The sequence below is a fragment of the Camelus bactrianus genome, chromosome 23 (genome assembly GCF_048773025.1).
Source record: "Camelus bactrianus isolate YW-2024 breed Bactrian camel chromosome 23, ASM4877302v1, whole genome shotgun sequence".
Taxonomy (NCBI): domain Eukaryota; kingdom Metazoa; phylum Chordata; class Mammalia; order Artiodactyla; family Camelidae; genus Camelus; species Camelus bactrianus.
Window position 1 is genome coordinate 17798775 of NC_133561.1, and position 16244 is coordinate 17815018.

Below are 16244 nucleotides of genomic sequence, written 5' to 3' on the forward strand. Positions count from 1 at the left end.
AGGACTCCACTGATCAGGCAATGAGCCCTCTCCATCTCCTTACTTGTCTACCCTCATCTCCATCCATTCTCCCTGCTTGCTCATGCTGCTCCAACCATGCTGTCCTCCTGTGTTTTGTCTGAAGTCAAAATGTGCCTTGAGAGTAGAAACCATTCTCATATGCTTTTCTCTCTCTGGCATATAGCACACATCACGTAACACATGACAGGCACTCAATAAATGTTTTTTGTATGAAAAAAAAATTTTTTAAATATCTACTAAACTGAATTAATAATGAATCACAGAAATTTACCTCTTACTTGTTTCCTTAGTTTTTCAATTTCTTCTTTTAAGTTTTTTATTTCTAAATCTTTGCTTGCTGTTAGTGGACCATCAACAGTTGAATACTGCAGAGCCTGGACAGTCTGTGTTGACTCTTAAAAAAAAAAAAAGAAGAAAAGAAAGAATAAGAAATATGACATATAACCTAAATTTTTAAAACTAATAACAATATATTTCTTTCTAGAGAAATCCTTACTTAATTCAATTGATCAACACATCTATCCATTCACAAAAAAGCATGTAAACACATTAAAATTAAATGACAAAACTCCACTGAGCATGTCATTAAAATTATATGTAGGACACAATCTACCTTCAAATATGTGAGATTTCTCAGTTTTAAATACTTTTGGTACACTCCACCAGAAAGTCAACTATTCAGCCCCATTTCTTCCTAGCAGAAAGTATCACCACAGGATCACCCCAAAAACATTGTTATGTCAGATAATATAAGAAAAACTGAGTTGGTGTATGAAGGGAGGTTTAGAGATGTTAATATACTATGTGTAGAAGGTCTGGCCTTCTAAATATTATGTATGAACACTGAGGCCCATCTATAGATGACTTTGGCTCATAATCTTAGTTAAAATAGAGATTTTTCATTTGTCTTGTGGTTCTAATCAGAAAATACAAGGTATTAAAAGAAACATTAAATCTATTGAGGCTTATTCCCAGATACAACCAAAAGATATGGAAAACAAGAAACGAAAAGACCCTTGTCCTAAAATAGTTATTTTGCTATCTTACAGAGGGTTCCCAAATGGTAAATCTCTATCTCATCATAATTTTTTGTTAGTATAAATCATTACTGACTGCTTTAGATTACTAATGCTAAGATTACTTAAATTTAAGATTACTAATATCTAAGTTGGGAGTAGGAAATAGGGAATATAAAAATATCCACTGGTACCGTTTTTCCCTTCTACACCTCACACACAGCAGGGTATGGAGATAGGGTAGGTATCCTTGTTCCTCTTTGCTACCTCTGTCCTCCCTGTAAATCCCAGATCTGCTAAAATGCCCATTATCTGGTTATTGCAGTTATCCTCTGCCCGCTTTCCATTACAGCTCTTTCATTATTCTTAGTGACCCTTTAACAAAATAGATAATCCAGCCAACACCGGCTTCACAGGCATACAAATCCCCTGTGCAGATACTCGTTGGAGTTTTTACCCAGCAGCTATTCCTCTCTTCCTGCTTGTAAATCAATTTCAGGTATCAGACCACAATGTGCTTAGACAAGATAGGCCCAACCAAAACTGAGGTTGGTTTAAACCAATCATGACAGTTCCAATGCCAGTAACGGTTAAAAATTAGGTATGTAACCTAGTTAGAACTAATGGTACCTTGAGAAGAAGTCCACTAGGGGACTTCTTGGAAAGGTTTTAATCTCCTATTAAGTGAAACATATATTAAAGGAAATGAACTTTCTTTCCCCTTTTTTCTCGGTCTCTGGATGTGTGAAGACATGAAGTCTGGAACTCTTTCATTTCAGTAATGTGGAATTAGGAGGGAAAAGCCAAGAAAATCTTAGAGAAGCTAACCCTGATATGAGCACTGAAACTGTGTACTTCTGACTTCTTAAGTGAGGTAATAAATCTGTATTATTTAAGAATTCTATTACTTGTAGCCTAAACAACCTAGTTGGTAGAAGTCTCTCCAGCCCAAACACCAAATCTACTGGTCATACCCTAGACCAGTGGTTTTCACCATATGTGCACAAAGAAAAGTGTATGGGGGCGGGGGCAGGAGAGGGGTCAGCAGTGCTGACACAGTCCCAGGAGATGGCTGTAGAATCTTACTGTCTGGAGACCAGGAAAGCTCAGTATCTTATACAATGTGAAACAGTCTCTCACATCAAAGAATTCCCCTGCCCCCAATGCTTGTAGTTCCACTACAGAGAAATGCTACTGTATACGCTGTCATTATTAATAACTATATAACCTTGAAAATCTTCATTTCAAGTAAACAGTCTCTAACCACCTCTTATATTTATAGTTTACTCACTCTAGGGACCACCTGAGTAATTCTCCATTCTCACAAGAGTTTTCTTTGCCCTTCTCTCCTCCATTGTGCTTAGCCTAGAAGACCTCAGTCTTGGCTACCCTCCTACTCTGTGCTTTCACCCTAGTAGCTAAATGGACTGAAGAAAACACAATCATTTAAAATTCATGTCTAAATATCTTGGCAATTTCTGGCAATCCTAAAATACTTCCTTGGTTCATTTACTCTTCTAGTCTCTAAGTTTACCATTTCATACCTTCTCTTTTTCTTGTCAAAACTTTAATAGATTCTCCACCTTCCTTATTCTCAGCTGATGACCCTGCTTTTTTATTTGCTTTATCATCAGTTTCCTCAAAGTAGAATGTGAGCATGGCAAGGGTAGGTATTTTTTTCTTTTTCTGTTCATTATTACATCCCCAGTCATGTGCAGAACAATTTCTGCTTTATTGGTATTCAATAAGTAGCTGATAAATGGATGAATCAGCTTAAATGTTAACCTATGCCATTGTATGAAACTAAACAGGTGTTAATACCAAAAGGCAATGATCTTACATTTTCTGGGTTTGTTTTATACAAATGACACCAATCACATGTTATGAAGCTCTCTAAGAACAGATTAAAGAATTCAAAACATCAAAAACAAACAAACACAAAAACAAAACCTGGGACATAGGAATTTCTCATTCAGAATAGGATGGAGTAGGAGGTAAAAGGTCATTGCGCTATCACTCCTGTTGCAAAAAGTAAAAATACACTAGATAATTTGTACAACTCCTATTTTTATAAACAGCATGTATCTGAAAAAGCAAAGAGAACTAAGTAAAATAAACCAGAAAGTATGAGCCATTCTGAGGTGAAAAGGCATTGGCAGCCTCCCCTTATCTCAGAACCATATCTAATTCTGTGAGCAGGTGAATTAAGGGATAGTATGCTGGGGAAAAAAAATTATAACTTCTGGAGAATGGGTGGGGCTGGTACAACAATTTGGAAAATTGAGGATCCCTAAATATGTGATGGTGTTTCCCCATGATATATTTGTTGTATCTGGGGATTGCATGGGAAGTTAAGGAGCTTCTGAAGTTAGAGTGAAGTCTCCTATGGTATTGGAATATTTTTGACACAAAGTCTTGCTTGAGGAAAAGAGCCTGTTTCATATACATGGCCAATCTCACCATCTAGACATTTGCCAAATTTGAAAGCAGCATGGGGTAGGAGTCTGAAGGGCAGAATAAATCTCTCACAGTTTATAGAGTGAGTCCAAATCAGGCTCTAGCTAATTCTCCTTCATTACATTTGAAACCAGAAGTTGAGCCTAATTAAAACTGCAACCCAGCCTTGTCTTAACTTGATTCCCGACTGGACAAAAAAAAGGGGGGAGAACCTCTCTGGAGTGAAAATAACAAAAACATTCTCTATTTTTTATTCATGACATTTGTCATATAATAAAAATTGAGACATTTGGAAAAGCAGGAAAATGTGATCAATAATCAGAAAAAAATAGAGACTGACACAGACATGACTGGGGTATTATAATTAGCAAACAAGACTTTTTAAAGAACTATTATCAATGTTAAAGAAAACAGAAAAAAAAATAGACAAAACAATGGGAAATTTCAAGGGAGAGTTGAAAACTAGTAAGAATGAATCGAATGGATATTCCTGGGCTAAAAGAGACAATATCTAAAATTAAGATGCACTGAATGGACTTAACATCAGACCAGATACAGTAGACAACAGGACTAATGAACCTGAAGGCAAGTCAATAAAAAATATCCAAATTAAGCAAGAAAAAACTAAGAACAAAAGAAATAAGACTGAGCATAAGAGAAATGTGGGACACAGCCTAAAATATACGTAACTGGAGTGCCAGAAGGAGAGGAGATAATGAATGGGGCAAAAGAAATATTTACAGAGATTACGGCTTAGAATTTTCTAAAATTGATAAAAGATATCAATCAAGGTTCAGAAGCTCAGTGAATCCCAAACAGGACTTTATATTACTACTAAGAAAACTACACCCAGGCAGATTATAGCCAAATTGCTTGAAAGTAAAGTTAGGAGAAAATCTTAAGTCAGCCAGGGGCCAGTGTGGGGTAGGGGTGGTGGGGAGAGGATACATTCAAGAGACAAAGATTAAGAGCAGGTTTCTCAAATATAATGGAAGTTAGAAAACAATGGAATAATATCTGCAGAGCATTTAAAGAAAAAACTGTCAAGTTATAATTCTAACCCAGCAAATATTCTTCAAAAATGAAGGAAAAATGAAGACATCTCAGACAAACAAAATCTAAGAGATTTATTCACAAGATATACATATCACAAGAAATGCTAAGGGAAGTTTTTCAGACTAAAGAAAAATGATTCCAGATAGATACATGGATCACTAGAAGAAATAAAAAGCACAAAAAGAGTAAATATGTGGGTAAATAAAAAGATATTTTAAAATTAATGATTAATAAATATTTAAAGCTATAAAATTAATGAAAGGTTTACAACACAGAGGAAAACTATATAACAACAGCTACATAAAGGGTTGTTATAAGGTTCTTATGGTGTTCATGAAGTGGTAAAATAAAATTTATTTAAAAGAAAAAACATGTAAAAACATAATGGAAAAAAAGGGCAAGAACATTCACAAGACTGAAAATCCAAATGGACAGTAAATATATGAAAAGACATTTAACCTCATTACTTATTAGGGAAATACAAATTTTAAATCATAGCAAGACCCCACTATACAGACACCAGAATGGCTAAAAGTAAAACAAACAAATAAACAAAAACAAAAACTGACAATATCAGGCTCTGATGGGAATATAAAGCAAGTGAAACTCATACATTATTTGTGGAACTATTGATACAATCACTTTTGCAAACTCTTTGGTAATATTTTCTAATGCTAAAAATATGCTATCCTATGACCCAGAAAGCCTACTCCTTGGTATATACCCAAGAGAAATAAGAACATATGACTATCAGGAGAAATAAATAAGAATATTCACAGAAGCTATGCTTGTAATAGTCAATATCTGGAAATAACACAAATGTTCAATAACAACAGTTTGGATGAAATGGTATGAATGTTTGCTTCCTTCCCCAAACTTGTATGTTGAAATCTTAACCCCCAAAGATGATATTATTAGGATGTGTGATCTTTGGGAGGCATTTAAGTTATAAGGGTGGAGCCCTCATGAATGGGATTAGTATCTTTTAAAAGAGAACTCACAGAGGTCCCTAGTCCCTTCCACCAGGTGGGGACACAGCAAGAAGGTGCTGGTTATGAACCCTCACTTGACCATGTTGGTACTCTGATCTTGGACTTCCATCCTCCAGAACTGGGAGAAATAGATTTCTGTTGTTTACAAGCCACCCAATCAGTTGTATTTTGTTATAGGAGCCAGAACAAACTCAGATATTAAATAAATAACTTTTTTTAGTATTTATATACAATATAATACTAAACAGCAGTTACAAAAAAAAGAAAAGACTTCTGATATATATACAACATGGAAACCCATGTTGCTAAAAAAAAAAAAAGCAGATACAAATGAGAACATACTGTATGAAACCATTTATATGAAGCTCAAGAACAGGCAAAATTAATTAATGATGAAAAAATTAGGGTTAAGTGTTTACTTCAGAGTTGTAGGTTACAAACTGGGAAGGAATATGATGGAATTTAATGCTATGTTAGAAATGTTCTATATACTGATTGGGGTGGGGGTTATAAAAGTACAGTAATATAAACATTTATGGGATCAGCATCATGACCCTGTAAGTCACTCTTTTTTCCTCTCCTCTTCAATTTACAACTAACTGGACATCCATAGCTGAACAAAAGTGTCTCTGCACAGAGCACTAGGACACCTGAGAGATCCATCCATCTGTGGATCCAAAAGTGGGTGGACTGGACCTTGGTGGAAACTAGAGCCAACATACTGGCAGCAGAGGAGGTAGAAGGTGAAACTGGTGAGTGAAAGTCAGCCTGGCCCTGAGCTGCAGCTGGAGGGACCCTGCTGCTGGGTCCCTGAGGAGAAACACCTGAATTTCTGAGGAGAGGTTGGGTAGGAAAGGAAAGAAGGCAGGCAGCGAGAATGATGAAAAACACATTTCCTGCTGTCCGCCCACAGATCTCTGGACACTCCCATCAAAAGCCCCTGGTGCTAAATAAGCATTCACCCTCTAGACTCTGCCAGCAGCCTTTATTATGCATATGCTCCAAACTTCAGTGGCAAATCAACCCAGGTAAGAGACACCCAAAATTTATGCTATACCACCACCTTCTGGAGAACAAAAGAAAGGCTTCTGATTGCCAGTCTGTTGGATTTAGAATCAACGTAAACAGTCTTACCAAACAAGGTGTTCGCTACTTCAAATGTGACAGCAGAGGCACATTTCATGAAACATTATGCAAAATCATGGTAACACAGTACCACAAAAAGAAAATCATAATTCTCTAAGCAACCACTCAAAGACATGTAATACTGAAATTTAACTGATTAAGAACTCAAAATAGCTGTTATGAAGAAATGCAACAAGCTAGAAGAAAACTCAGAAAGGCAATTCAATGAACTCAGCAATAAAATTAATGAACAGAAGGAGCACTTTGCCAAAGAGAATAACATGTAAAAAGAACCAAACAAAAATTCTAGATCTGATGAACTCAGTAAATGAGATAGAGAGTGCAACAGAAAGCAGTGGAAACAGAATAGATCAGATGAAAGAAAGAATAAGCTATCTGGAGGACAGGGATTTAGAAATAATTCAGCTGGGAGAGGAGAGAAAACTAAGATTTTTTTAAATGAAGAAATACTACAGAGTTATCAAACTCCATTTAAAAAGCCCACATAAGAATAATGGGTATACCAAAAGAGAGGGAGAAGGGAGCAGAGAGTTTATTTAGCAAAATAATAGCTGAGAATTTCCCAAACCTGGGGAAAGAACTGGACATACAAGTGCATGAAGCTAACAGAACACTTTTCTATCTCAATGCAAAAAGACCCTTTTCAACACACATAATAATGGAACTCAGACTCGCAGACACAGTAAACAATCTTATAACACCGGCAGAAAGCAGATGGGAAGGGATATTTGGGAGTTTGAGATTTGCAAATGTTAACCACTATATATAAAAATAGATAAAAAAAATTCTTCTGTATAGCACAGGGAACTATATTCAATATCTTATAATAATCTTTAATGAAAAAGAATATGAAAGTGAATATATGTATTTATATGCCATGACTGGGACATTATGCTGTATACCAAAACTGACACATTGTAACTGACTATCTTCAATTAAAAAAAAAAACTATCCTATTCACAATAGCATCAAATACAATTTAAAAAAAACACCTCAGGAATAAATTTAACCAAGGAAGTAAAAGATCTATACAATAAAAACTGCAAGCCTTTGTTAAAAGCAATTGAATAAGACACTAACAAATGGAAAGATATCTTATGTTCATGGATCAGAAGAATATTGTTAAAATGTCCATACTACTGAAAGCCATATATAGATTCAACACAATATCCACAAAAACATCAAAGGTATTCTTTACATAAATAGAAGAAACAATCCTAAAATTTTTGTGGAACCATGAAAGATCCAGAAGAGCCAAAGCAATCCTGAAAAAAAAGAATAAATCTGGAAGTATCCTGCTTCCCAATTCCAAACTATACCACAAAGCCATACTAATAAAAACAGTAGTACACTGTCAAAAAAAAAAAAGTAGACACATAGACTAATGGAATAGAATAGAGAGCCCTAAATTAAATTTCAATATATAAAGTCAACTAATACTCAACAAGGAGCCAAGAGCACCCAATGGGGAAAGGACAGCCTCTTCAACAAATAGTGCTGGGAAAACTGGAGAAACACATGCGGAACAATGAAACTGGACACCTAACTCACACTCAAAGTGTATCAAAGACTTAAACATAAGACCCAATACCATAAAACTTACAGATGGAAATGTAGTAAAGAAGCTCCTCAACATTGGTTTTGGCAATGTTTTTTTTGGATATGATGCCAGAAACACAAACAACAAATGTACTACATCAAACTCAAAAGTTTCTGTACAGCAAAAGAAACAACAAAATGTAAAACTTAAAGAATGGGAGAAAACTTTTGCAAACTATATATTGGATAAGGGACTAATATCCAAAATACATAAAGAACTCATACAACTTAATAAGAAAGAAATAATCTGATTTTAAAAGGGCAGAAAAACTAAATAGACATTTTTTCAAAGAGGACATCAAAATGGGTAACTGGCGCATGAAAAATGCTTAACATCACTAATTATCAGAGAAACACAAGCCAAAACCACAATGAGACACCACCTCATACCTATTAGAATGTCTATCCGAGAAGATAAGAGACAAGAGATGTGGGCAAGGAAGATGTGAAAAGGGAAACTTTATATACCAAGGAAAATAATATGGAGGGGCCACAAAAAAATAAAAAATAGATCTACCATGGATCTGATAATTTCACTTCTGGGTATATACCCAAAGGAAATGAAAACAGATTTCGAAGAGATACATGCATTCTCATGTTTACTGCAGCGTTAATTCACAATAGCCAATATATGGAAACAACCTAAATGCGTATCAATAAATGAATGGATAAAAAAGATGTGAGATACACACAAACACACACACACAGGAATATTATTTAGCCATAGAAAGGAGGATCTCTTTTGTAACCATATGGATAGACCTGGAGCACATTATGCTAAATAAGTCAGACAGAGAAAGACAAGTATAGTAATGATATCACTTATAAGTGTTTTCTAAAAAGTCAAACTTATAAAAAACAAAGTAAATGGTGGTTACAAGGGGATGGGAGGTGGGGGGATAAGACTGATGTTGTTTAAGGGTACAATCTTGCAATGAGTAGTAAATAAGCCCTAGACATCTAACATATAATATAATGAATATAAACAACAATATTGTACTATAATTATGTAACATATGATAGAGGTTCTAAATATCACTTCAACAGCAGCCATGTAACAATATATAAATGTATCAAATTAACATGTTGTACACCTTAAATTCATGTTATATGTCAAATATACTTAATTGAAAAATCAAAAAAGTGCATCACAAAAAGGGAATAATTCACATGCAGAGATTTTAACAATTTATTGAAAAAAACAGGAAACAGTCTGCTTTGTTGAATAGAGCCTTTTTCTATACTGAGCCTCTAAAAATATAATAGCACAATTTTATAATGGTAAAGCTTTGATTTTTTTCTCTCTTAAGAGTTCTGTGTCTTGATTATAGATACATTCCTTCATTCACAAAATGAGTAAGTAAAGTACATTGTGTATAACATTCTTTATTTTGGAGAAAAATACAGCAAGAAAGTGGCTAACGAGTATCAGGGGTAAAGCAAGATTAAATTTTAAATAGAGTGAGTAGGAAAGACCTCATTGAATGGTAACACTGAAGTAGAGACCTGAAAGAGGTAAGAGAATGAGTCATGTGAGTATCAAAGGAAGAATATTAAAGGTAGGGCAAAAGCTAATGCAAAGGCCCTGAGGTGGAGATGTGCCTGTTTGTGGAAAGAGCAACCGAAGATCCAAGGGTGACTAAAACAGGAAGAACAAGGGAGAGAGCAGTAGGGAATTAAGTCAGCAAGGTAATAAGAAGCCAGATCATATATGGCCCTCAGCCACTGAAAAGAGTTTGGCTTTAATATGAGTGAGATGGAAAGCCATTGGGGGTGGGGATGAGATAGTGAAGTAAAATGATCTAAATTGTGTTTTAACAGAATTACTTGGCTGTTAAGTTGAACACAACTGTAGGAAGGTGGGAGTGGGGTAGGGTGGTGAGGTAAGGCAGGGAAATCAGTTAGGAAGCTACTGCAAGGATACAGGTGAGAGTTGATGGTGACTTGAAACAGGGGGATAACAGACAGTGACTGATAATAAGATTTCAAATAGTTTGTGATGGCAGAGTTGACCTGCTTTGCTGATGGATCAGATGTGAGAATGAGAAGGTTTAAAGATGACTAACTGTAAGGTTTTAGTTCTAAGTAACTAAACGTATGGAGTACTCTGGAGTACTCTAACAGTCAAAGGTCTAAGAGTTTAGGAGAAATCAGCACACAGAATAAACTGGGTTATGAGAAAAAGGAAAACCAGGAGATTAAAGTGTCCCAGAAGCCAAAAGAAGAAGAGCTATCAGGAGGGGGATGTGTGATCAACTGGGTCAAACTCTGATAGGTTAAAAGATAGAGACTGGGAAATGATCATTGGATTTTGCAACACAGGGCAGGAAATGAGCTAAGGAAAAAAGTAGGACTGCGGGGCAACATTAAGATCTTAGTCAATCTGATATTAGTGTTCATGAATTTAAAGTGGGATTAGTTGGCGTGTTGTGTGTTTTAAGTAAGCTACTTTCAGCCACACAATTAGAGGTGCAATGTATTTAAACAAGCTTGGGGTTATGACAAAGGAGTTGGACCAACACAAAGAGGAGCAACAGATCTGAGAGTAAATGTAAGGGTCTGATGACCCTGACTGACTACAATGAGAACTGAGAGCATAAGAGGAACAGTGAATGGGTGACAGAACTGTAGGTGATGGTGGAATTGAAGGAATATTGCAGTTAAGACACCAGAGGGAGTTAACCAGAAAGTTATGAGCTGGAGGATATGAAGGGTTTGCTTGAAATTGAGATTAATAAAGAATTTTAGATACTGTAATCTACCACCAGAAGGAGTGGATGAGGTAGGGTGGAGGACAAAAATCACTGAAAGTGAAGATTCAAGAGACCAAGAAGTCAGAATATTAAAAGGTTCACCAAAGTGCTCTTTTAAATCACCAAACATTGCAACAGGAGTGACGCTGTAGAGAATGGCAAGTTTGCTAGAAGCTAGAACTTATAACAATGGAGGAGTCACGGTAGGGAGTCATATAAAGTGTTACACTAGGATGAGAAGGGTTCTATTTTTCTTAGTGGTCCCATTCTCCTCTCCTCAAAGGTATTTATTCCCTCACACTTATCTACACACGTACATACCTGTGAGAAACAAATGCTATTTTGTAGCTAACTGTTAATTTTGTGATTTTACATAAATGTTATTGTATTGTATTCTGCATAAATGTCTGTAACTTGCTTTTTTCCACTTAATAAAATAAACTTCTTTTTGAGATAAAACAAGTACTTATAATAAATCGTTTCTAATACTGGGAGTCCAATTCAAAAAGGAAAAACATTATCTTTAAGATATACTTACCCTGAAGCTTTCTACTAAGTTCAAGTTTTTCCTGTTCAAGGCGCTTAATTCTTCTCTCATAAGCTTCGGTTGCTAAGTTGTTATCTAGAGTCCTCTGAACATTAACATCAAGATCCAATGAAGTGGGACCAGCTGTAACTCTTAAACAGCTCCGATCAGAAAGAACACTAAAGAAAAGGAAGAAAATGTGGGTTTACACTGAAATAATTAGTTCAAAGAGAAAAGATAACTTTTTAAAATTATTTAGAACATGGATTTGAACATCTACTTATAGCTAGCCACCTGGAATGATTAGAAAACACATTATTTTAAAAAATCACCATAAATGACTACTTAGAAGCATTTTAAAAAATGAAAATTTAAATAGCCCAAATTATCTTGAATTTAATAACCACAATTATAAAATGAAGTCTGCTGAAGGGTTACTGGTAGTTTAAAACAATGTGTCCACCCAAGTGAAACAGTAGTCAAAAGCACCAACCATGGTCCTCTTTGGAATTCAAAAGTGAAATGTTTTCATAAGCTACAAGGATATACTGCACAATACAGGGAATACAGACAAAATTTTATAATAACTATAAATGGAGTACAACCTTTAAATTGTGAATCACTATATTATACACCTGTAACTTATATAATACTGTATATCAACTGTACTTCAATTAAAAAAAAGTAAAATGCTTTCTTTAATTCAGTACAATTTAGTTAAAAACAAGTGTTTTAATAGGAAGGAGCCGTGATAAATGCGATGAGACTACGCAAATAAGTAAGACTAGGACTGAGAAACGACTGTTAAATGTAACAGCATGGAGGCCAGTGGTGACGTCAATAAAAGCAGTTTGCATGATGTGATGGGAGCAAAAACCTGACAGGAGTGGTGCCAAGAAAGAAGAGTATGAGAAAAATGGATAAAACATAGAGCACAGTTTGAAGTAATTATGCTATAATACAGGGCCAGAGAAATAATTTGGGGTAGCAGGTAAAGAAAGCTGGATTAAGAGCTTTTACATTTTGCTTTAAGATTGAAGAAAAAACTGCATGTTTGTGAGCTAATGGTAATAATTTGTCATGCAAATGACACAGAAGAGGAAAAATTTATGATGTAACAGCAACGCACTAGAGTAGGCAAGATGAGACAGAGGGGATGGGTCTTAGCTAGGGGGCTCACACCAGTCACCCATAAAAAGAAGAGTATATGGGTCCGGGCATATGTAGGTGGTAAATGGGGTGATGGGAGCTTGTGGAAGCTGTCTGCTGATCGCTTCAACCTCTCTCTGAAGAGGAAGTGAGATAATCAAGTAAGAGTAAGGAGGACACGGGTTTCAGAGGAAAGTATAAAGCATGAAATAGTCATCTAGGAGAGTGGAGGAGTGAATACACTATAGCCAGGCAGCAATAAGGAGCACTTAAGGTTGGTAATCATGAACTTAAAGTGAGACCAGTTAGAATAGTCATATATTTTCATCTAGACACTTTCAACTGCACAGGTACAGGCAGAAAATTGAACTGTAATAACGAACGCCACCTTAGCAAAACCAGTGTTACAGAATGAGAGACAGTCAAGGAATCGAGGGGGCACATACAGGGACTGATTAATAATCATTTTCAGTATAATTTAAGGAAAGATAATGAGGAAAGAGAAGATATGAGTGGAATGAGGGTCAGTGAAAAGATGGTTAAGTTTAATGCGTTGAAAGTTCTGATGCTTGACACCTAGAAAGTGTTTATTCAACAGCACGGGACCCTTCTAATTCCTGCCCCACTGCTAACAGATTCTGAGCTATTTGTCCTACTCTTACTCCTCCAAAATGAGTTAAGATTCTTATATGTTTTATTCATTTTGCAATGTCTAACTTTTTCCAGCAGTAGCTTCACTCTATTTTTTAAACATTTTAATTTACAAGGCTCTCTTATACATTGTATTTTTAAAAAAACCTCAATTCATTTTACTTTGCTTTAAATTTTCCAAATCATATTAACTTTTCAAACTTACCAGCTACTAGTATATGTAAAACCAACAAACGGCAGATGGTGGCCAGAAAATGCAGTATGTGTTGGCGGGGGCATTGTTTCCTAAAGGGAGAAAAAAGGTCTGGTAAGAAATATATAACTATGAACTGTAGGTTGGGCTCTAAATATTAACTGTCAATGGCAAATATGTGACTCATCAATTTAGAAACACTGATATCAAAGTTTGGTATAGACATTTAGTGATATAAAACTTAGACCATAAACACTGCTATTGTAGAATGCTAATAAAATGAAAAGAAAAATTTGAAGTCTAATGGACATTGAGAGTACAATCATTATTTGTGTATTCCATATTTGCAAATTTGTTTAATTGCTAGAATGTATCTCTAACCTAAAATCAATATTCACCAGTAGTTTTGTAGTCATTTGTAGACACTTGCAGAGCAAAGAAAAATCTGAGTCAACCTACACATGTTCCCAGCTGGGGCTGAACAAGGAGATGCTCTGCCTTCTTGTTTTTCATGCTGTAAAGAAGTATTTTTTCCCAACGGATACATTTTTCTCATTTTCATGCTTTTTGACAGGTAATTTTGCTGTTTAAAATGGCCTCTAAGAGTAGTGCTGAAATGACATCTATTGTTCCCAAGCAAGAATGCTGTGATATGCCTTACAAAAAAATGTGTATTAGATAAGCTTCATTCCAGAATGAATTACAGTACTGCTGGCCATGAGTCTGATGTCATTAATTGACAATATATAATTAAGTAAGGTGTCTTTAAATAGAAACACACAAAAAACAAGGTATTGTTTGGTTCATGTACTGTATTGATTGGTTGATGAGAACGTCGTAACTGGAGGCTCATAGGAACCTAACCCTGTATTTCCTTGAGGAGCAACATTTCATGATTCACTAACAAGTGTTCCTGGCAACTTTACTGAACATAACTACAGCAAATAGTCAGAACTGACTATACTATGTATTTAATTTGGAACGACTCATGATTTATTAACAGTAAATTCAATTCTTGTAATAAAAAACTGATGAGGAAAATCCATTTAATTTTTTCTTGTGAAGTTCAAAGAGTAAAGTGTAAGAGTTCTTATGTCTTGAATATGGTACTTACTGAACACTGAAAAGTGATATAAAATTAACATTAAAATTCTCAGTACAGAATTAAAGCCATAAGAAATAAAACAACTGAATAAAAACAAAGTTCAAAATAAGAAGGCTAAAAAGGCAAAAAACAAAATTTTAAGTTCTTATTTTCTTAAATTTTAATTTAATATAACCTACTGGTTTAAAGCAGAAGTTCACAAACTATGCTGGCCTGTTTTAGTGTGGCCCACATACCAAAAAGGGATGACTATTTGGCTAATCCACTGGTCAGCCACTTGCCTCAAACAGGCTATAACTTCAGGCTAGTAAGGCTATAGATTTTCTCTCCCCATTCATTTCCTACAGAGTTTGCTATTTTTGGTGACACCACCACTGGACATGGGTATTCAGCTCTCCAATCAAGTCAGCTCCCTCTGGCAGCAAAGCTGCTGGTTTTTATAAGCAGCTCCATGCAAGCAGTTCTACTGTCCCAGCCAGGCTGAAGGAAGGGATGAGAGGGCTGTTTTTAACCAAAGTTCAGCAGTTTTTCATGAGTAAGTGCTTCTCCACTTATTTACCTTGGGCTGATTTGTCAAGCCCTGAAATGGTTGTTTTTGATAATTTTGGCCAGTTTCATGGTGGTTTTTAAGGAAAGATTGGCCAACGTCTTCATTTTGCCATCATGAAGTCCACTTTTTTAAGCATCTAATTTGTCCTTTCCTCGGGAAACCTAATGGCAAAACTAATCTAAGAAGTAAATCTCTGAATTTTAATTTTGCTCCTAGTCATGAATAACTGTGCTCACTTCAGTTAATGAATTTCCTGATTTAGACAGAATAAATACTAGAAGCCATCGTGACTGATAATTGATAAAGTGGTCTATAAAATTATTTTATAACCACATTAAAAAAAGAAAGAGACAAATCTTCTTTACAGTGTCATACTCACAGAATTCTTTAAACAATCATCATCCACATCAAAATTCGATGTATCTGTTGGGCTACTAACTTCTGGAATATAAGGTGCTTCACAGTTTCTAATATTATCCCAATCAATTCCACTGAAAAATGGATGTTTCTTAAAGTCTTCTATCCCATTTTGACCAAGTCGATGTTCTCTGCTACAAATGAGCCTTCGAATAAGATCCTTAGCATTCTCAGACACATCAGTCACTTGAGCTGGAAACTGAAACCTCTCCTAAATGGAGAATAATAGAAACAAAATATAAATCAATATTTAATTTATTAAGTAGCTTGATGTTGACATTTATTTTCTTAAAAATAGATTTCCTTTTAAAAATATCTAGTAAGTACATACTGGTACAAAGTACTGATACTAAAGTGATATAGGGATAAATAAAAAAGGATCATTTCCTAAAAGAACTTTTAATTTCATTTGTGACATAGTCATACATGTACTGCAGAAAGAATAAATGCTAAAATACCTTAAATGCTGTCAGAATGAAAATAATTCATTAAATGTAGTAGACAATTTGACTCAATTTTTCAATAGCATAGATGACTAATAATGTTTATATAAGTCATATACTAATGATTAATAATACTGAATTTTTAAAGAATGTAATATGTACTTGACACT

General features: G+C 35.1%; 1 protein-coding gene across 14 annotated transcripts in view; it reads right to left on the minus strand.

Moving 5' to 3' along the window:
• The window catches only part of CDC42BPA (CDC42 binding protein kinase alpha), a 239828-nt gene that overhangs the window by 113421 nt on the left and 110163 nt on the right, over positions 1-16244 (minus strand). For all 14 annotated transcript variants that reach the window (XM_010973651.3, XM_045509462.2, XM_010973659.3 and 11 more), the window contains exons 8-11: positions 15594-15842; positions 13572-13651; positions 11579-11745; positions 293-415 (exon numbers count right to left, since the gene is read on the minus strand). In XM_010973651.3, coding sequence (XP_010971953.1) covers positions 293-415; positions 11579-11745; positions 13572-13651; positions 15594-15842 — 619 coding nt within the window. The remainder of the gene's footprint in view (positions 1-292; positions 416-11578; positions 11746-13571; positions 13652-15593; positions 15843-16244) is intronic.